The sequence below is a fragment of the Nyctereutes procyonoides genome, unplaced genomic scaffold, assembly GCF_905146905.1.
Source record: "Nyctereutes procyonoides isolate TBG_1078 unplaced genomic scaffold, NYPRO_anot_genome, whole genome shotgun sequence".
Taxonomy (NCBI): domain Eukaryota; kingdom Metazoa; phylum Chordata; class Mammalia; order Carnivora; family Canidae; genus Nyctereutes; species Nyctereutes procyonoides.
The window spans coordinates 19875014-19896049 of NW_026575042.1; the positions used below are offsets into that span (position 1 = coordinate 19875014).

The 21036-nt window shown below is 41.8% G+C and overlaps 1 protein-coding gene across 18 annotated transcripts in view; it reads left to right on the forward strand.

Moving 5' to 3' along the window:
• THRB (thyroid hormone receptor beta) overlaps positions 1-21036 on the forward strand; it is a 377890-nt gene that overhangs the window by 265580 nt on the left and 91274 nt on the right. For 16 of the 18 annotated variants that reach the window (XM_055321024.1, XM_055321023.1, XM_055321028.1 and 13 more), the window contains one exon: positions 7264-7327. The exons of the other annotated variants lie outside the window; for them this stretch is intronic. In XM_055321024.1, coding sequence (XP_055176999.1) covers positions 7306-7327 — 22 coding nt within the window. In that variant the 5' untranslated portion in view covers positions 7264-7305. The remainder of the gene's footprint in view (positions 1-7263; positions 7328-21036) is intronic. 18 annotated transcript variants of the gene reach the window in all.

Genomic DNA, 21036 nt, shown 5'->3' on the forward strand with positions numbered 1-21036 from the left:
AAAATAAAATAAAATAAAAATAAAAATAAAAAAATAAAAAAATAAAGAAAAGCAGAAATGAGCCTCACAACGAGATTGTTGAATATGAATTAAAAGGGGTGGGTTGGGTAGAAGTAAAGTCTAATCACTTTACCAAGAACAAAAAAATCAGCCACAGCAAATTAGGCTCAATTTCAATCACAGATCCTGGTTGTCTTGTCTCATTCCCCGAAGGCAAAACACAACAACTGCCGAAAATCTCAAATGAAAATTATAGCTCTGCCATTCAGTAGTCATTTGCTGCTGTCTCCTATGCTGGGCCCTAGTTGCATGCCCACCATACCCAGCAGAGGAATTCTGTCCCTGCCCTCTGCCCCTAGAGGTGATCCATTCAGACGAACATCTGGGCCACAGCACAAGTACCAGCTACTTCTGTTTTTCCACATCTTTAACGCGGCCTTATGTTCCTTTTTAACCAGCCCCATTCCCAGTCTAACTGTACTGGCTTTTTAAATTGTTTCCTCTTATTGATTTTTTTTTTTTTTTTTTACACAACACTGCCAAATAAGGTTAGTTTTACCAAGTGGAAAAGGTGGATCACAGTGTGGTATGATTTGAATATACTTTGCCTCTGTTCTCTTCTATTTGAGTTCTTATTACTATCATCATAAATTTAACCGTTATACATTCACTTCATTGAATCCTAGATTTGTTATGAAAATGCAAAGACTTCAGCAAAGGATAACTGGGACAGCATTTAGGAAGTTATAGAAATGGGAACAAATTCATCTGGGCACCCAACCTTCTTTGTTCTATAACAAATTTAAATAACTGTGAAAGATAAGCTAGAAAGGGAAAAAAATTTTCAAAAGGTAAAATTAAGTCTGGAAAAAGGAGAATGGCAGGTGGGAGAGAGGAGAAATATCACTTCCACTTTATCTTGGTGATAATGGGGTTTAGGAAGGTGGACTTCTGTGTTGTTATGAGTCTTCAAACCACCTCAGGATAGCTCAAAGTAGAGGCCAGATAATAGCTCTAATTTCTCACACCTTAGGGATGTTTGGGCCTGGCCAGATTAGTAGATCATAATGATAGTGACTACAATAATGATGAACTCTTCCAATACCTTATGTTGATATCCTACTTTTAAATCTATGAAGCAATTTCAAATCCCTTTGGCCATTATCATAACCCTGAATGGGTAAGAGGTAAAGAGGCCATCTGAGATGGTTGAGCTACTGAGTTGAGACTCTAAACCATCTGGAATGATACCTGGTCCAGGAATCTTTCCTCTATACCTGGGCTTGAACTTGTTCTTAAAAATGTTTCCCAAATGGCAGAGTAAAGTTTTGATGGACACGGGCCCTATAAGGGGCAGGGGATACAAAGGGAGACTCCAGAAGGGAGAGGATATTCAAAGTGGAGGCACCTGATGGAGATCCATAACCTCATTGCCTTCCTTGAGAGGTGCAGCCCACTCTGAAGGGATGGCCATTTGTCTTCACCCAGCAGTGTTTCCAGATGCCACAGACAGAGTAATGGTAAGGCCAGAAAGGGGCCAGAGTGGGCCAAGCTGCTCTGGCCCCATCCCATAAACCCCAGCAATACTCAATGCCCCACCATACCAAATAAACTTAGTAAAAACAGTTGCTTGCTATGTAGACACAACTTCAAGACACATCCTCATGGACTGCCCTCCACTCATATTGCCGTGACCTCTAAAATCCAGGAAGAATAGATTATCCATGTTTGTTCAATGTCAGATGAGAGAGTGGGTGTGTCCTCCTTTCAGAGCCTTCCTGGTATTAATGGCCTCAACTTAGAGTCTGTGGTAAAGTAACATTTGGGCATCTGACCTTTTAAGCTGAATCAAGAGATTTGTCCATGAAAGCTACCCCTACCCCACCCTAGGGCACTTATGGCTTCCTTGGACAGCCCATGAAGCACCTGTTCAAGTGTTAACAGAGGAGCCCTATATATCTTCCTGTTCTGATGCATCAAGCCACATAATACTCTAAGACCCTTACTCCCAAGAGAGCCAAGGAAGATGGCCTTGAAAAGGCCACCAACACTCTCCTCAGAAAAGGTTGATGTAAAGACGTGAGGAGGATGTGATGTTTCATGTTAATTATGTACAGACTGTATAAGCAATGACTCACTGGACCCATATGGAAAGATTTTTCAAGGGGTGATTTTTACAGTTGTCCCTTCAATGTTGTCATTTCTAGAGGGAAAAGGGAAACACAAGGGGATAAATGGGTGTGCAGTCTGGGCAACTGCACTGGGGTTTACAAGATGGAGTTAAACGGTATTAACTCTGGCCCTAGTCTAGCTTTGTGACCTAGAACACTAAGACAGTAAAATAACAGTGATCCCACACAAAGAGGTGCCACCCAAGGGGTTAACCTCCTGAGGAGTCCTCCACATTGCAGCAGAGTTCTCTTTCTCAAAGTGGGTCATTCTCTAAGGACCTTCCTGAGCTCCCTATTTCCCATATGATGAAAACTGAATTCCATGGCAAACCTGTCAAGACCTGTCATTATCTGGCCCTTAACTACATTTACAGCTTCATTATTGGCCATGTTCTCTTCCCTCCCCACCCCAAATCATGTATCCTCTGCCAAGTTGCTCTACCTTTTGTTCTTTTGTTGTTCTTGAGCCATTCTTTATTCCCCACCTGGAAAATATCCTGTCTCATTTTTCAAAGCCAAGCTCAAATGTCCCTGTGAGTCTTCCTCATACAGATAGAATTCATCACATTCTCCTTAGTGCCTCCAAACATATCTTTTATCATCTGGTCAACTCTTGTGCTGCTAACGTACAGACTGGTTCTTCACCTAAGCCCCCCAGGGACAGGTAACATGAATAATTCATCTCAGATGATCCAGAGCTTGCGACAGTGTCTGGTGGCATAAATGGAGTGGTCCTAGACCAAGTTCTTGGGTTGGAGGATTTGTCTTTAGCCTCTAGCCTTGTTTCTCTGAAACTCATCTTTCTTCCACCCAAAAAGGAATCTACTGCTTGTAGGTCCTGTTCGCTGTTCCCCTGACCAAAAATAGCTCACACTTTTTTGTGTTGCAGGATTTCTCTGCCTCTAGTACCCATGATTCTTGGTCACACTGCATTGAAGAATGAAGAGGTAGACCACACAAAGAGTGGTAGGCAGCAAAGCAAAGTTTATTGAGACAAGACTATAAAGCTTTCAGAGAGAGATAGGGGCCCAAGAGGGCTGGCCTTGGAGTTTTTTAGATGAGGGGTTTTTATGAGCATCTTTGCTGAATATCTTAAGCAATCAGGATGTGGCAAGTCATGCCAATCAGGGCTTTGGTTATGTATTTGTCTCCCTATTAGACTAATGTCCATGTGCTAATGGTCTTTTTTTGCTGACATCTAGGGGTTTTTGTCTTAACTGCCCCTTGCCCATGATAGTGACAAATGTTTTGTGTTGTGTCTTATTTTAGGACATTTTGCAGAAGTCATTTCTGCAAAAGCTGCAAAGCAGAACGCTAGTGCATTCCTGTCTAAGCTGTAAAACAGGATGTTTGTGCTGCTTTATTTTAGCTGTCCTGACTCCGTATTTTCTTGTTGGACCCTGGTGCTGACTACCGAACTGGCCAACTAACTACTAACAGCACATCTCTTTTTCATTCTATTCAATAGATTGCATTTATATCAGTTTATGTCTTTTCCATGAGCTTTTGCATTTTAACAATCATCAAAGCCTGCAGCCAAAGCTTAATGTGCATCCACACATGAGTTTGGTGGAGGAGGACCTGCAAATCTCCTGAAAATATATGCCAAATCATGTACTCATCTTTCAAGGGAACGGTCCTATAACTTCCATTATATTCTTTGAGTAGACCAGATCTTGCCACAACCCCAAACAGTTGAGATCCACCAAGCTAAAGCAATGGAGCTTTATAGAAGAATTTTAGGGAGAAGCATAGAGCAGGCCTTTGCACATCCCCAGAACCGTATCATACACCTGGCATCTGCTTTGTTACAGAATGAAGACTCTGGTCTTCTCAAGAGAGGCTTAATCTGTCCTGAGAACAAGAGCAGCTTGAGGTTGGGAGATGGTGCGCCTTTGTGCATTTTTTCCTGCCTATAGGTGTGCATCTTCCACCTAAGGTCAAGCAGAGAAAGTCCTCTGTCCCCTTGGCAGGCCCCAGCAGCATCTCTCCAGCCAGACCACTGACATACTGAATTAACGCTTCCCACATGACAGATCCTCACATATTTGAAGACCGTATGACTGTCCTTTCTAGACTCCTTTCCACACTTCTTGTAAGTCATGGTTTCCATCAGCCTGGACATTCTACATGAGGCTTTCTCTTCAAATATAGCAGCCCAGATGTGGCCTGGCTGTTGTCCTATAGGCTACATTTTTTTCCATCCATGCAGCCCAAGCTGGCCTCTGAGCTCCCAGAAGGTTGTAGGGAGCCCAGTGTCTTCCAGAGTCCCTGGACCTACTTCCTACGTGTTTGTAATATAATAATTCCATTTGCTTTCCAGTTTCAGAGAACTCAAGGACAACTTCCCTGCCATTTTTTTAATATATATGTGTTTTAGATGTTTTGGAGGTGAATGCCCACTTTTGCATTCTTCCAAGGGGAACAAGTTTCACCTACAGGACATGGCATCAGACAGAGAGTGATTAAGTGAGCAGAAGAAGGAGAGCCCCGAGAAATTGTCCCACCACCTCTTGGCACACTGCACATGCGGCTTGTGTATTTAGCTGCTCCTGGAAGACTCCGCCTTCCCAGCCAGCTTGTAAAATGGATTATAAATTCCTGGAGGGCCAAGAGCCTCTAGTCTTAACCTATTTGTATCCCCAGTGTTTATCCCAGTATTAAATGCTCACATTGCATTCATAACAGTGTCTTATTTCTGTTTCCTTAATGTCGCTTGCGTCCCTCACCATCTGCTGCCACCACCCTAGTTCTAGGCACTTTCATCCCTCCTCTAGACCTGCTGTAGCCCTCTGACTGGTCTGCTTTGACTAAGTAGCTGTGCAGCTTTAAAAACTCAATTAGATACTCAAACTCCTCCACTTAAAACTGCAGTATTTAAAAGAATTGCCCAGAGGGATGTCTAGGTGGCTCAGTGGTTGAGCTTCTACCTTTGGCTCAGGTCATGATCCCGGGGTCCTGGGATAGAGTCCTCCAACAGGCTCCCCACAGGGAGCCTGCTTTTCCCTTTGCTTATGTCTCTGCCTCTCTCTCTGTACCTCTCACAAAAATAAATAAAATCTTTAAAAATAATAATAAAAAAATAAATAAAAGAATTACCCAGAATCATCCCTGTGCCCCAAGCACAAGAATGAGAAGAAAGCATTAAATCATGACCCATGGAAAGGCCTAGAGAGGACAAGCAGCTTCGGGTCCAGAGTTGCCTCCACTAGGTAGCCTTTCTGGATAGCCCCTGGTAGGAGTGACCTCTGCCCCCTCTGCCCCCTTTGAATCTCTGAAGAGACACTGAAGGGGAAAGCTGCATACATTTCTGCATTTTTTAAATATGATTCTCTCCCTGTTGGGTTAGAAGCCTCCAGTGGATAGGCCCAGGTGCTATCTTTGGGCAAAGCCTGGGGGACAGCCGAAGCATAGTAGGACATCAATCAGGACCTCTAGACTGACCAACTAAATAAGTGAATGACTCATACAAAAGGAATGTTCGCCATCCCATAGAGCTTGCCTAGGAGACTAAACTGAGTGCCATTCTCCCCCTCAGTTGGTCCTGAGATGCTGACATTGTGAGAGGAGCTTCACCTAGAGGATCTGGGACACGGACCAATGCTGGGTCTCCCAGTAGGCTCTTCCCTGCCCATGAGCAGTGGGACTTGCTGAATGAATGATGTGGAATGCTGTATAGACTGTGTCTCAGCCCTTCCAGGACAGAGATCTGCTTGTCAATCCTTCTTAGCCACTCCTTTGCCAACACATTGCCACCTGACCCTTCCTCCTCACTGACCTACTTGGTGAAAGCCTTCCCTGAGTTTGTTTCCTTTCCTGATGAAAGAAAGAAAGAAAGAAAGAAAGAAAGAAAGAAAGAAAGAAAGAAAGAAAGAAAGAAAGAAAGAAAAGGAAAGAAAGACAGACTTTATTTTCAAGCTTTCTTTATTTTTAAGCTCTTTGGACTTTGTTTTCTCCTTTGGCCCCATGACCACCTGGTGAGCCTCAGGCTCTGGGGGACCTTCTCTGTGTCCACTCCTCAGAACGAAGTCCCTCACTGACCCCATGCTATGTCATAGAATGGCCAGGAAAAGAGGGCCCAGACACCTGCCTAGAGGGTTCTTAGACTTCCCTGCAATTACATTACAAAACTCTAGAGGTCATTGAAGGAAAACAACACTAAATACTACCAAATACCAAAGTACTATAATAAGAGCAATACTATTATACTATTAATGCTCTGGTAATGGTAATCGTATAGTAGTAGTAATGGTAATACTAAAGGTAAACATTACTACATAGGAAAATTAGTATTAAACTTTGTGGTGACAATATTTTTAAAGCCTTACTAAGATTTTTTTTTCCTCTTGTTTCTGAGTACTTTCTACTTTACACACAATTCAGATGCCTATTCAATTGAAATTTTGAAAACAAAGATTATTTTACTTGATGGTATAGCAGAACATAACTGGGATTTTATAGTTTCACCTTTGAGATCATGAAAAGGAGACAAAACTGTTTTGACACACTTGTATTAATATTATATTTTAATATTAGTGTTATCAGTAGAGACTCTTGGTTGCAAGTGGCAGATATCTGACTTAAATCAGCTTATGTAAACATCGGAACTGTTTTGCTCAGGAAGGATTGAGGAAGCAAACCCTCAGAGAGACAGGAGGGACACAGCTTGCCCTCAGGAAGAGCTGGAAGCAGGGATTGAAGCCAGTGCGTGAGTCTGAGATTGACATCCCTCACTTGGAGAAGCAAGGATATAGACTGAAGATGCTACACCCTAGTCACTCTCAGGAAAAGCAGCAAGTCAGTGTACTGGTAGCATTCTTGAAACTTGAGATGGAAAAAGAGACATGTAGTCTTTAATAAAATATTATGTTGAAGACTTATTTATAGAAGGAAGCCTGAGATTAAAAATTAAAACATCTTGTAAATTTACACATATCACAGAGCCCACCAATGCTTCAATTTCCCTAGTTGTGAGTTGAGAGTAATGAATTGCCTCAAACTAATTAATGTATGTGATATTGTTTGAAACAAAAACATCATGGAAAATACAGGTTATAACCTGTGGGTTTTTTTCTTGTCTTTTTCTTTGTAGGAGGTGTCAGTGAAAAAAAAGGTCCAGAATGATTACTAACCTATGACTCCCAACAGTATGACAGGTATCTATGTTTTTTTTTTATTTTCTTTGCATGTCTCCATTTGTGTTCCACCTAAAGAGAAATATAGAGTTTCTAAAAGATCAACCTAAAAGTCTTAGCAACAATTATTTCCAGTATTACTAAATGCAGATACATCCTATGAATACATCCCAACAAATGAGCTTTCATCTTCTTCAGAAATGAGATGTATCATCACCTGAAACCTATGGTGAAGAAATGATAATTCACAGCAAAAGGCTACTTTTTAGCTATCCTGAGATAACCCTTGCACACTAGCTACATTGACTCTTTACATTCACTTAGCACCAAGCCCCTACCAATTCTTGCAGTTCCTATGGCAGCAGGGCAGATACCCACAGATCTCTGCATGTCATGGGCACAGCGTGACCTTTGATAACCCATTCATGTCACCTCCTTACCCAGTGACAGACTAAACACTCAGGACAATTTCTCCAAGAATCCATTCCTCAGGAGACCTGAGAAATTGAAGTGACCTAAAGCTGCCATTCAGCCTTCTGCAAGTTTGGAAGCCTCCCAATGACTATACACTGCCTCTCTCAGCATCATTGCTCTGCCCTTCTACCCACCTACACTGGAGCTCTTGGTACAGCAAAAAAGATGGGGTACCCAGATGGCTCAGTCAGTTGGGTGTCTGCCTTCAGCTTGAGTCGTGATCCCAGGGTCCTGGGATTCAGTCTTGTGTTGGACTCCCTGCTCGGCAGGAAGTCTGCTTCTCCCTCTCCCTCTACTCCTCCCTGTCCCACTCACTTATACTCTCTCTCTCTCTTTTTCTCTCAAATAAATAAATAAAATAAAATCTTATAAAAAAAAAAAGATGGAGTGCCTGAACAAACCAGAGTAATTCACACCAGTAGGTGAGGGCCTCAGAACCACATCTCATTCCTTCCCTCTATTTTTACTCAGTAACAGGCATCAAAACATACTCACCTCCTTCTATTCCACTGACGACCCAGCCAAAATCCTCTCCCACTTAAATTTCACCTATTCTATGTCATAAAGCTGGTCATTCAGTAGAAAATTAGTATAGATAAACCTTAGCTAGCTCCTTCATTTTTACTGATGAGTGGGGATCTCAGCCAGAAGGAATGAAACATAAGTCTTGGCAGGCACAGCCCCATGTGAGCACAGATACCCAACAGCAGGTATCCATACTGCAAAACCTAGGGAAAGTGCCCCCCTCTGATATAGGATAGTGTGGGATCAAGTGCAACACAAGGGTGGTTCTATACTCCACAATAATCTGCCCACTAGAAAAAGCCTCCAAAGATACAGTCTCAGAGAACATATCCATCTGAGACATATCAAAATTGCAAAGCTTGGTATAGAAGTGGGTAATACAATAGTTTTTACTTGCCATGGGGTTGGTTCCAGGTAAAGGTCAAGAAGTGAGTATCCATTCCAGGTTCCTATAGAAGAGGTCAGCAATTCTTTTTAAAGAGCCAATATAGTAAATATCTCAGGCATTGCTGACTACTCAGTTCTGCCATTGTAGCGCAAAAATCCATGGACTGTATAGACAAATGGGTTGCTTATGTGTCAACAAAACTTTATTTACAAAACAGGCAGCAGGCCAGCTTTGGCCCAAGGACCATAGTTCACAGACCCCTGCTTCTAGAGTCCAAAGTAGTCCAGACCATCTTATTGTTGAGCATAACCCCCAAGGCAAAGTCCACTCATCTCCAAGACTCAGCTAGGAATCTAGGCTTACCCCAAGACAGTTCTAAACTGAGCCAGCTTTTCAGCTGATTTTGTAGAAGCCAAGATGCCTTCCTTGCATACTGAGCTGGAAGCCCAGGTGCCTTCCAATGGAGGAGGGATTTTTTTCTTCCCAGCATTTGCTTCATAGTGTGGAAACTAACAGTAGTTCTATTTGCAAAAGAAAATCTATTCCATACACACATATGCTCAGTGCATGTTAATGGACTCAGCTGAGAAAATTATTACTTTAGACTCCCTTGTTTGTGGACGAAATAAAACAGTATCCTTTTCTCTCTCTCTTTTGCTATGATCTCAGGCTTTGTGTTTATTTTAAGAAACCTAAAGAGCTTCTTTATATGGAAGACCATAGCAAAGTTGTAAGCCATTGGAACTAAGTGCTTGCTTTAGGAGTATAATTTAAAGGGCAAATGTGCATATTTTCTTCTTTGAAAAACATAATAGGTAATATTATTGTTATGCAATACAGCTATCAATTAATCTTTATGAAAATAAAGCCATTCTTTAAATGAACAAGAATAAGAACATTGAATCTGTTTTCCTAAAAGCAAGCAGACCAGCATTTTCAGATAAAAGAGCCACGTTGTTGGTATGTAGTCTCTCTCAGCCAGAATGCTTAATAAATTTGTATGTTTAGCATTAACACAAATGGAAATATGGTTATTTTCTGGGGTTATTTAATATCAGCTACAATGGAGTCGGGTCTTGCCAAAATGTTCTCATTGCTTTACCTAGTTTGAAATTAGGATTGCATGAAATCACTCATTGAAAAACACTGATTCTTAATGGAGAAAGTAAGAAAGTGCCTTATTATGGTATTTTATTAATCTGGAATTAAGCACTGCTTCCTAAGTAATCTGAGGGGAATTCTGCTAACATTTATGACATCATAATGAGCTCTACTTTGCATAAAGCCATGATTCACCATATAGGGGAGTTTGTTCCAAGATATGAATACCTAAAAATTCAAATACCAAAGTTAGAGGCTTTTGGCCTTGGTGCAAAAGAAAACTAAGAACTCTGACTTCTCCATATGTGCCTGAAGAAGCCGAAACAAGGACCTGTTGTTTGCATTGAACCAGGCTTTATGAAATTAGGATATGACATAAAATTAGCACAGAATTTAATGTTTCCGTCCAGTCAGGTCCCCTGTCATTTAAAGTCCCAGTATTATGAATCCTTCTGTGTGAATAAAATATTCCCCATTCAGTTGTTTAAACTCTATCTCTTCTTCGTGGCCTGCTTGTCCATTTAACTTCCCTGTTGTGATGTTTGCCCTTTTTCTTTTTCTTTCTCTAGCTATTACGATGCAGTGTATCCTAGGCACTAAGGGAGGGTTGTTAGCAAGGATATGACTGTTTTCATTGTTTGACCCAGTATTTCCATCATATGATCTCCAGATTGCTTGTTTGGAGCTGGGCTCATGTGTCAAGCAAAGGAAAGAATTACACACTTTCTTTTTAATTGCATTTTTCAAAAAAAATTCACATTTCTCATGACCTCTGAGATGGAATTTTTTTACATGTTTATTGACCACTTATATTTCTTCATCTATAACTCACTGTTTGTATTTATTGTCCACATGCTTGTTATGGATTTTATATTTTTCTCATGATGTATAGATGCAATTTACTATATTTTAGAATAATAACTGAGCCTATCACCTAATCTGTCAAGATCTGGAATTCTTTATTAAATGAGAAAGGGAGACCAGTTTTTCTCTTGTTCTCCTACTTTTACAATACTTCCCATTTGAACATGTATAAATCACATTTTCTTAAAGTAGAACATGGGGGCATTGATGGTTGCATGTAAAGAAAAAAAGTAACCTGGAGTAATGTTTTCTGTGTTTTAAGACTATCCTAATGAACAAGTTTTTCAGAGTCAAACAAAACATCTAAGTTGGGAAAACAATGTTTTATTGTAAGCCCGCGTCACTTTTCAGAGGCGGCTCTCCAAGTTTTCCTTAGGCTTTCCACATGCTCCTTATAACCATTTCATTCCTTCAGAAAGAGAATCACAGTTGTGTTTATGTCCTGTGATCTAAGTAGATCATCTTTTCATGGAATCAGGAGGCTATTGTCAGCAAAGTAATGACCCTATTCAAAGATAACTAATGCAAACAGTATACATATTGTTACTGTTTCCTGCTGTCAATAACTACTCTTCTGAAATAGGATTTTGGTCATGGCTATTTGGTAATCCATCATTTACTGGTACACTCTCTGATTGTTGGACTTCTAATATAATGTTACTTGAGTACTGGTTTGTACATAAATTTGCACCTCTGATTGCTTCCTCAGGATAAAACTCTACTAAGTAAAAAATGCTAAATTAAAGGAACTAAACATCTTTAAAAACCTCTTCTGTTGCCAGATTGTAACCAGATTATTAGACCAGCTGAGACACCCACCAGTAGTACAGCATCCATGTAATCATAAATCTTCCAAATTTGGAACTTTTTGGTAGTTAATTTTTGAAGTCATTTATTAGACAAAATTTTATCACAGCTCTTCAAAACTTTATGTTTTTCTTACTGATAATGAATTTGACTACACAGACACACACACACACACACACACACACGCACTGGCCACTAAAAAGTTTTTTGTAACTTCCCCGTTCATTTAACTTTTCCATTGTGCCATTATCTTTTTCTTATGTTTTATACATATATATATTTTTTTTTTATTATAAATTAATTTTTATTGGTGTTCAATTTACCAACATACAGAATAACACCCAGTGCTCATCCCGTCAAGTGTACCCCTCAGTGCCCGTCACCCATTCACCCCCACCCCCCGCCCTCCTCCCCCTCCACCACCCCTAGTTCATTTCCCAGAGTTAGAAGTCTTTATGTTCTGTCTCCCTTTCTGATATTTCTCACACATTTCTTCTCCCTTCCCTTATATTCCCTTTCACTATTATTCATATTCCCCAAATGAATGAGAACATACACTGTTTGTCCTTCTCCGGTTACTGTGGCCAAGTTCAAAAAGGGTGTTGCCTGAGTTCTTCTCTGGGATTTTGATGGAATCTTGTCTCACATTTAGATCTTTCATCTATTTTGAGTTTATCTTTGTGTATGGTGCAAGAGAGTGGTCCAGCCTCATTCTTCTGCATGTGGACGTCCAATATTCCCAACACCATTCATCGAAGAGACCGTCCTTCCTCCAGTGGATCGTCCTTCCTCCTTTATCGTATATTAGTTGACCATAAAGTTCAGGGTCCACTTCTGGGTTCTCTGTTCTGTTCCATTGATCTATATGTCTGTTTTTGTGCCAGCACCACACTGTCCCGATGAACACAGCTCCGTAGTACAACCTGAAATCTGGCATTGTGATGCCCCCAGATATGGTTTTCTTTTTTAAAATTCCCCTGGCCGTTTGGGGTCCCTTCTGACTCCACACAAATCCCAAAATAATTCGTTCCAAGTCTCCGAAGAAAGTCCATGGTACCTTGATAGGGATTGCACTATACGTGCAAACCGCCCTGGGTAACATTGACATTTTCACAATATTAATTCTGCCAATCCATGAGCATGGAATATTTTTCCATCTCTTTGTGTCTTCCTCAATTTCTTTCAGAAGTGTTCTATAGATTTTAGGGTATATTTTGAGACCCATTTGAATGGCAAATGGTTCTCCAACCTTTTATTTTCAGGTTGTAGGTGTCCTTCTGTCTAAAATGAGTCTCTTGTAGACAGCAAATAGATGGTGGTCTCTGCTTTTTTATATCCCATTCTTAAAGGGGAGTTTTAAGAGTCCCCCTTAAAATTTCTTGCAGAGCTGGTTTGGAGGTCACATATTCTTTCAGTTCCTGCCTGTCTTGGAAGCTCTTTATCTCTCCTTCCATTTTGAATGAGAGTCTTGCTGGATAAAGTATTCTTGGTTGCATGTTCTTCTCATTTAGGACCCTGAATATATCCTGCCAGCCCTTTCTGGCCTGCCAGGTCTCTGTGGAGAGGTCTGCTGTTACCCTAATATTCCTCCCCATGAAAGTCAGGGACTTCTTGTCTCTTGCTGCTTTAAGGATCTTCTCTTTATCTTTGGAATTTGCAAGCTTCACTATTAGATGTCGAGGTGTTGAACGGTTTTTATTGATTTTAGGGGGGGATCTCTCTATTTCCTGGATCTGAATGCCTGTTTCCCTTCCCAGATTGGGAAAGTTTTTAGCTAGGATTTGTTCAAATACATATTCTGGCCCTCTGTCCCTTTCGGCGCCCTCGGGAACCCCAATTAAACGTAGGTTTTTCTTCCTTAGACTGTCATTTATTTGCCTTAATCTGTCTTCATGGTCCCTTAATTGATTGTCTCTTTTTTCCTCAGTTTCCCTCTTTGCCATCAACTTGTCTTCTATGTCACTCACTCGTTCTTCCACCTCGTTAACCCTCGTCGTTAGGACTTCTAGTTTGGATTGCATCTCATTCAATTGATTTTTAATTTCTGCCTGATTGGATCTAAATTCTGCAGTCATGAAGTCTCGTGAGTCCTTAATGCTTTTTTCTAGAGCCACCAGTAGCTGTAGAATAGTGCTTCTGAATTGGCTTTCTGACATTGAAGTGTAATCCAGATTTTGTAACTCTGCGGGAGAGAGGGCTGTTTCTGATTCTTTCTTTTGAAGTGAGGTTTTCCTTCTAGTCATTTTGCTCAGTGCAGAGTGGCCAAAAACAAGTTGTATTGGAACACGGGGGAGTATCACTGGTCCCTCTAGCTGGTCTTCTGGGGGAGGGGCCTGTTGCGCTGATTCTCAGGTGTTAGCACTTGGGGGAGCTGCTCTGCCCCTGCCTGCTGCCGGGCTCAGCGGGGGTTGTTTACCCCGTGGGGCCCCAGGAGGATCAGCCGCAGTTGCTATGGCAACTCTGGAAGCCTGGATTCAGCCTCCGCAGGAACTACGGGGCTCGGGGCTCTCGGCTCTCCGTCTGCAGGGCCTGGAGGCTCCGGGGCGGGGCCGCTGATCTGCTCAGCTCGGGGCAGGAGCGTCCTCGCTGTCCTGGGCCCTCCCGGCCTCTGCCTGTCCCGGGGGAGGCTGGATCCTGGGCTGTGTCCCGGCGCCCTGTGCTCCGGGGCCTGCGCTGGTGGATTCGCGCTCCCGCCCCGCAGCCCCCTCCGCGGAGCCGCTCCCGAGCCCCTCCGAGCTGCTCCGGTCGGTCCCGCCGTGCGCGCTGCAGCCCTTAGGGAGCTCGGAGCACTCTCCCGGGGCGCAGGTGTCTGTTAGTGTCCCCGGGAGCCCGAGGGCATCCCCGCCCTCCTGGGTCCTGCTCCAACTCCCTGCGAGCCCCTTTCCGCCCGCCCGGGAAGGTTGGTGCTGCTCCTGCTCCTCCGGGACGGGGCTCTCCTGTCCTGGGGACACTCGCCCCGGCCTCAGCCCGGCTCCTCGCGGGGCCCCTCCCCCTCGGAGGCCTTTTGTTCCTTTATTTCTTTTTCCCCGTCCTCCTACCTTGATAGAAGCGCGAACTCTTCTCACTGTAGCGTTCCAGCTGGTCTCTCTTTACATCTCAGGCCGAATTTGTAGATTTTCAGGATGGTTTTCTACATATATATTTTTTAAGAAAATAATTCATTGTCATTAATGTTACGATTGTGTTCCAATTGTAGTATTTTTTTTTTCATTTTTGGCAATACTTGACCTTTAAGGTTTTTTTCTTAATTTTTCTTCTTTTGAAATAATCCCATACTAACAGAAAAGTTTGTAAGATTAGCTCAAAGAATCCCCAGCTACCCTCTACCCAGAGTCCTCAAATGTTAATATTTTATCACGTTTGCTTAATTCTTTTCCTTCTATCTCACCTGTATGATTTTTTTATTTTGAACCATTTACAAATAAGTTGTAAACATGATAGCATGGCATTTCTCAACATATCCAAGTTTTTAGTTTTTATACAGTAAGCTCTATTGGAGTGTCACCCTATGATTTATGTCTTTGTTGTCAAGCTTAGAAATGTCTTCTAGGGATCCCTGGGTGGCGCAGCGGTTTGGCGCTTGCCTTTGGCCCAGGGCGCGATCCTGGAGACCCGGGATCGAATCCCACGTCAGGCTCCCGGTGCATGGAACCTGCTTCTCCCTCTGCCTATGTCTCTGCCTCTCTCTCTCTCTCTCTCTCTCTCTCTCTGTGTGACTATCATAAATAAATAAAAATCAAAAAAAAAAAAAAAAAAGAAATGTCTTCTAGTGAGTACTGATGGGCAGAGCTCAACAGGATCTGTGTGATGAGTCAGCATTTCTATTCCAACATACAGTTCTTTTTAATGAGACACAGGGATAACTGGTTAAAGCTGAAGATTTTCTCAATAAATACCTTCTCATATTTGTCTTTTATGCACCAACCATCCACCCAGAGTATGCTAGCCCTAGCCTTTGAGGGCAGGGAGGGAAAGCCTGGCAGTGCTGGAGGTCTTTCTGTCCCCTCTCCCAAAGTCAGGACCTCCAAACCCCACGTCTTTGTACTGGTTACCCATGCAAAGAACACAACCACAGAAGCCAGACATGGCACTCTGCTTCCTTTCCCACGTTGCTACAGGAGCTGGGAGACTTTATATTGATTTGTACACTCCTGGTATAGTTCTTCTGAAAGAGCATCTAGAGACTTATTTCACTTTCTTCCAAGTTCCTGTTTCCCTGGTTGTGGCCAAAAATAAAACATGGCCTTGGATTCCATAGAGCCTGCTATGCACATTACAAATGTTGCCACAAATAGTTTTGGAGAAGGAAAAATACCAACTCGCCCAAATAGCTAGCTCCACTGTTGGTGGAGCCAATTACAAAAAGGAACTTTGATTTAATGTCTTGGGCATTTACCCACATGAAGCAATGGGGACCATTTTGCTCCTACTTCAGCACAGTATCACTGCTACAAGAAACAAAAATCGCACTGAAAGTAGGCTAGAAAGGAAACATCAGTCTTCCCAAAATGCCTTGAGGGCAGAAGGGAGGCTACTATACCCGTAACACACAGAAAATCCTTAAGTTCCTCCCTAGATGTCTCTCCCATAGATCCCTCCTCACGGTTACTGCTGAAACCTCTTGTGTTCTTCTCTCTCTCTCTCTCTCTCTCCCCTAAGGCTAAAAATCCTGGTGTGGTGGCTCTGCACACACTGCTTCCCCTCCCCATGCCTGTCAGGATTCCCTTCCCTCTTCTCCTCCCATCTACCCACCCTGTTAACTCTACCTCCTCTTTTCCTTTGAAGCTTGTGGGCTTCCTCTCTCTCCTCCGCCATTTGCATCCCACTGAGCAAAATAAATACATCTTCCTTCCTAAGGAACTCACCTTAGAAAGCAAGGGAAGGAAAAACCATAAATGCGTACAATTTTACATCCCCTCACCCCCATCACGCACAAATTGGTAGAAGAAAATCACTGCATGGTATTCAGTCAGGGGAGGAGCCCAGAACCACAGTTCAAGATTTTTTCCCAGTTTTCCCCATAAGAAGGGAGAAAACAAGAAAGCTGAGAGACAGAGAGAGAGAGAGAGAGAATGAATTTCTGCACAAACAACACATCACCCTTTTCTTTGACACAAAAGCAAATACTTCTCTTTTCTCAGAAAACAAAAGGAATGGTGATCCTTTGCACAGCACAAATGGATAAAGGATGCCGGACCTTGCCATATAGTCTACCTAAAGAAAACTGGCCCTCTTGTACTCTGATGGTCTCTGTACTCCCATCACTCACTTCTTTTTAATTTCCTGAACTTCTCCTAGGACAAACTTTCTACTGAAAAGTATGGAACTTTCTGAAAGAAGATTTTTAAAATCTCACCAAATCCAGCCAGATTTGTGAAAATCCTCCCTCAAAGCTCTAGGGCCTCCAATAGAGCTGCTTCTAGAACAACTTCACTTTCCAAATTTGAGCTGCAACCAGGTGATCAAGAAGTTGAAATGTCAAAAGGACAAGGCTTTATAGAGAATGAAAGATGGAAGCACAAGAGCAAAGAAAAAAATTATTTCCTTAACAACTCCTGTATTTCAAGAAGACACACATTACAGTTTTTGGCTTTTCCTAGGGACCTACACTTCCTCCACCCCCACTGTCCCGGCCTCCCACCCCAGCCCCATTCTCAGCACCTTCAGCAACCACCCCTCCATCATGCCTTCATTATTGATAAACTCATCTCTACCTCCTTCAAGCCTACTATAACTAAGAATTGCCTAGCATATCTCTATTTGGCTCCTGCTAATGGCCACAAATAAACAAATGTAACCTAACAGAGTTCTGTTTGGTGGTAGTATCTTCCTCTCTATTCCCCCAGATGCCTGAATTTCCATAGCAGTGGCACATAGGCAGGGCAAGATCCTTCAAAAGAATTGAAAATAATTTCTCCCAAGAAAAGTTTAGTCCCTAATTAATATGTGATGTTATTTTGTTTGCAATGAGTCGAGAGTTCTCTTTCTATGCCATCACCACCTGCCCCACCACCAGCTGACAAGCCCCTGGCTAGGGAACTAGTGCAGAAGTCCAACTCCCCAAGTCTAGAGAGTGCAGATGATTCCTGTTGGGGTGCTGTTGCTGAGCTGGGGGGCATTCCCCCCCACCAATCCTCACATTGTACACAGTGTGGTGAGATAACATGCCTAAGGTGACCAGAGCAGACTGTTGAGACTTTGGACTCAAAATTTGGGAAACTGTGGGCTACATGACTTTAAATAGTGATAGGTCTCATTTCTTTGTTAGTCTTCATCATGCTCACCTCCAGGGGAGATAAATTGAGCAGTCTTTGCTCAAGTTATTAAGGCAGGAACCCCCTCTTTGGTAGAGAACCTAGCCTTGTCCTGCTCAAACTTGCCTGTATATTGGCATCATCCTGGGAGCTTTTTAAAATCCTGATGCCTATGCCACCCCAGACCACTTAAATCAGAATATGTGTGTGTAGATGCAAGACTCAGTGGCCTTATAAAACTATTTAGATGATTCCATAGTATAGCCCATTCTGAAAGCCATGATGTGGACACAGAGATTCTCAGACCAGGCTGCCCATTGCAGTCACCTAGGGAGCAATCAAAAGGTATCAGTGTCTGTGCCCCACTCAGAGAGATTCCAGCTGGGTTGGTCTAGGGTGGAGCCTCTCACAAGTGGAGTGTTGTTGGTTTTGTTTTGTTTTGTTTTTTAACTCTGCAAGTGATTCTAATGTGCATCCAGTGTTGAGGAAAGTACAGTTGTCTTCAAACATGGTGGTGAGGTATCAGTATCACTGAAAATTTTGTGGTTTTACTTAAAGATTTTATGTATTTGACAGAGAGAGAGAGCCCACACATGAGTGGGGTTAGGAGCAGAGGGAGAAGCAGACTCCCTGCTGAGGAGGGAGCCAGATGCAGGGCTCTATTCGAGGACCCTGGGGTCATGACCCGAGCGGAAGGCAGATGCCCAACCAACTAAGCACCCAGGCATCTCTGAAAATTTTGATTTAAAAAAAGACCAAACAAGCTGTATTCTACTGCCATACCTAATGACAAGTGCCTGAGCTTCTGAGTTCCCTGTGTGTTCTCCGGGTGATTCTGATACACACAGAAATTTAAAAACCACTGATCTAGAGGGGTTTTCCCCATATTGGATGTGTTTAGGGAAACATTCATTTTCTAACATTCATTCTAACATTTCATGTGAGTACCTACAACAGACATTTAAAAATATCACTGGTTAATCTAGGCCTACCCTGGCCAAGGTTGACAAACTGAAATGTAAAGATGCTTTACTCTCAATGACTACCTGGGTGTGCATTGTTACTTTCACCCATGAATGACAGACCTACAGTTCCTGCAACTGTGCTTTTGGCTGGTGGACTTCAGCATTTTCATTTATCTAAAAAGCCCATTATGTGGAATCCTTGGGTGGCTCGGCGGTTTAGCGCCTACCTTCAGCCTGGGGCGTGATCCTGGAGTGCCAGAATCCAGTCCCACGTCAGGGTCCCTGCGTGGAGCCTGCTTCTCCCTCTGCCTGTGTCTCTGCCTCTGTGTGTGTGTGTGTGTGTGTGTGTGTGTGTGTGTCTTATCATGGATAAATAAATAACATCTAAAAAAAAAAAAGCCCATTACGATGGCAACCTGTCCAGGTCAATTGATCACAGAGTCCTTCAGGAATGCACTCCTAGGGCAGCATTTTTCATCAAAGAAATGGAATTTTATTGGACGTTCTTCTTTAGTAGGTTGCTTTCAAGTTATAAGGTGCCTTTCGTTATGGGATGAGTTTTTTTGTTTTGTTTTTTGTTTTTTGCTGTTCCTGAAAGGGCTGTTGTTGTTATTTAAATAAATTAAATGACTTCCATTTGGGCCCTCAAAAGAATGTAGCTGTCTGGTGAGTAGGGTCCACAGATTATGGTTCTCAGTCTGGACTGCTTATTTGGGGACCTTTAAAAAAATCCTGATGCTGAAAATACTGAACTCTTCACAAAAGATTATGGTGAGGATATAAGATTTATATAAATCATTTAACACATGCTGTGGCACATTGAAACACAACACAGATGTTCTGAGGGAGCACCAGGTATGTCATAGGAATTGGTAACGTTAACTTAATTGTGAAAAATGTCACATACATTTAACTGAACTACCATGGGGCAAAAAAACAGATGTAAATGAATGTCTGTAGTTTTTTTAAAATTTGTTTTGCTGGTAAGCTTACATCTTTATTGCTTTGTTTAGCTCATTCCCGTAATTCATGTTTTCTCTTTAGTGTCTCCTTCAAATTCAGCATCCTACTTAGGATTTCCTGAAAGAATTTTCTATATGACTTACGGCCTTTCTTTTTCTAAAACATGAGAGGCAAGAAATGCCTTTGTTAGTCCTATTATTTTATGGAAAGATTTTTTTTAATGAAGCAGTAATCTCAACATAACATTTGAAGCAAACAATTCACGCAAAAGGTACTTGGTAATTTTTAATACAGTCTCTTCATTTCTGCAATCCTTGATAATATAAACATTTTAAAATATTTGTTGATATTATTTTTACTTCATTTTTTTAATAGACATAAGTTCCTATGCCAGCCAAGGTTGAGGGGCCATACTAACACACTATATCCCTGGATGCTTCACATTCCCCAGGATGTAGGACGTTACATGACATAAGCACATGAGGCAGGAAGTGACAGCAGAAAACAAATGGGGGATGACATACCCCTGCTGCTGCCAATAAAAGGAAAGAAGAACATGGGTCTCCCATCATTAGATTTCATTCTATTTTACAGTGTCAAATTGTGGTTCCCATCTTTCTGCCAAGACCCTCTTGTTATTTCCCCACACATACCTCCCATAAGCCCTGTTTTTCCAAACAGTTTACCTCCAAACAGTATTTATTAAATAATAGAATTCATTGCCTGTTTTTAATAATCAAAACATATATAACCTGATACTTTTGTTGAGCAGGATAAAATGAACAATGACCCCACACTACACAGATATAAAGAAAAATTACTATATATTTTCCAAAACCAGAAGGCATAAGATTTTTCATGAAAGTGGCATAGGCTCCATCACATCATTGTATCATTTTTCTTGGGCCTTCCCAGACTCTTTAATTGTTCATAGTTTCCCCCCAATACTACTTTTATGGACCTCAAGTTAAGACCCATGTGGATGAGAAAATTCTGAATATTCTGTACTCCAATTTTCTCAACCCTAAGTAGGAATTATTCTCCTATATTATTTAGCTAAATAGAAGTATAAATGAAGCCATCAGAATACCAATTACTGCTGGCACTAACTTTAATCAAAAAAGTCTTTCAGTATTATTATAAAATCATTCTTCAAAGATTAAGTCTATGTAAATGAATATAAAATAGCCTACCATACTCACTAATGCATAATGAAAATATTCATGAGAATTTCAATCATTTGATATTGTGCTCCAAATTAGATCAAGAAATCATTGGCATAAATCAGAACATTAGCAAAGTCTTTGAGTTTTTCAACAGAAAATTCTAATTAAATTTAACATTAGAGCATCTAAGATATTGGATCCTAGCCATATAAACATAATAATC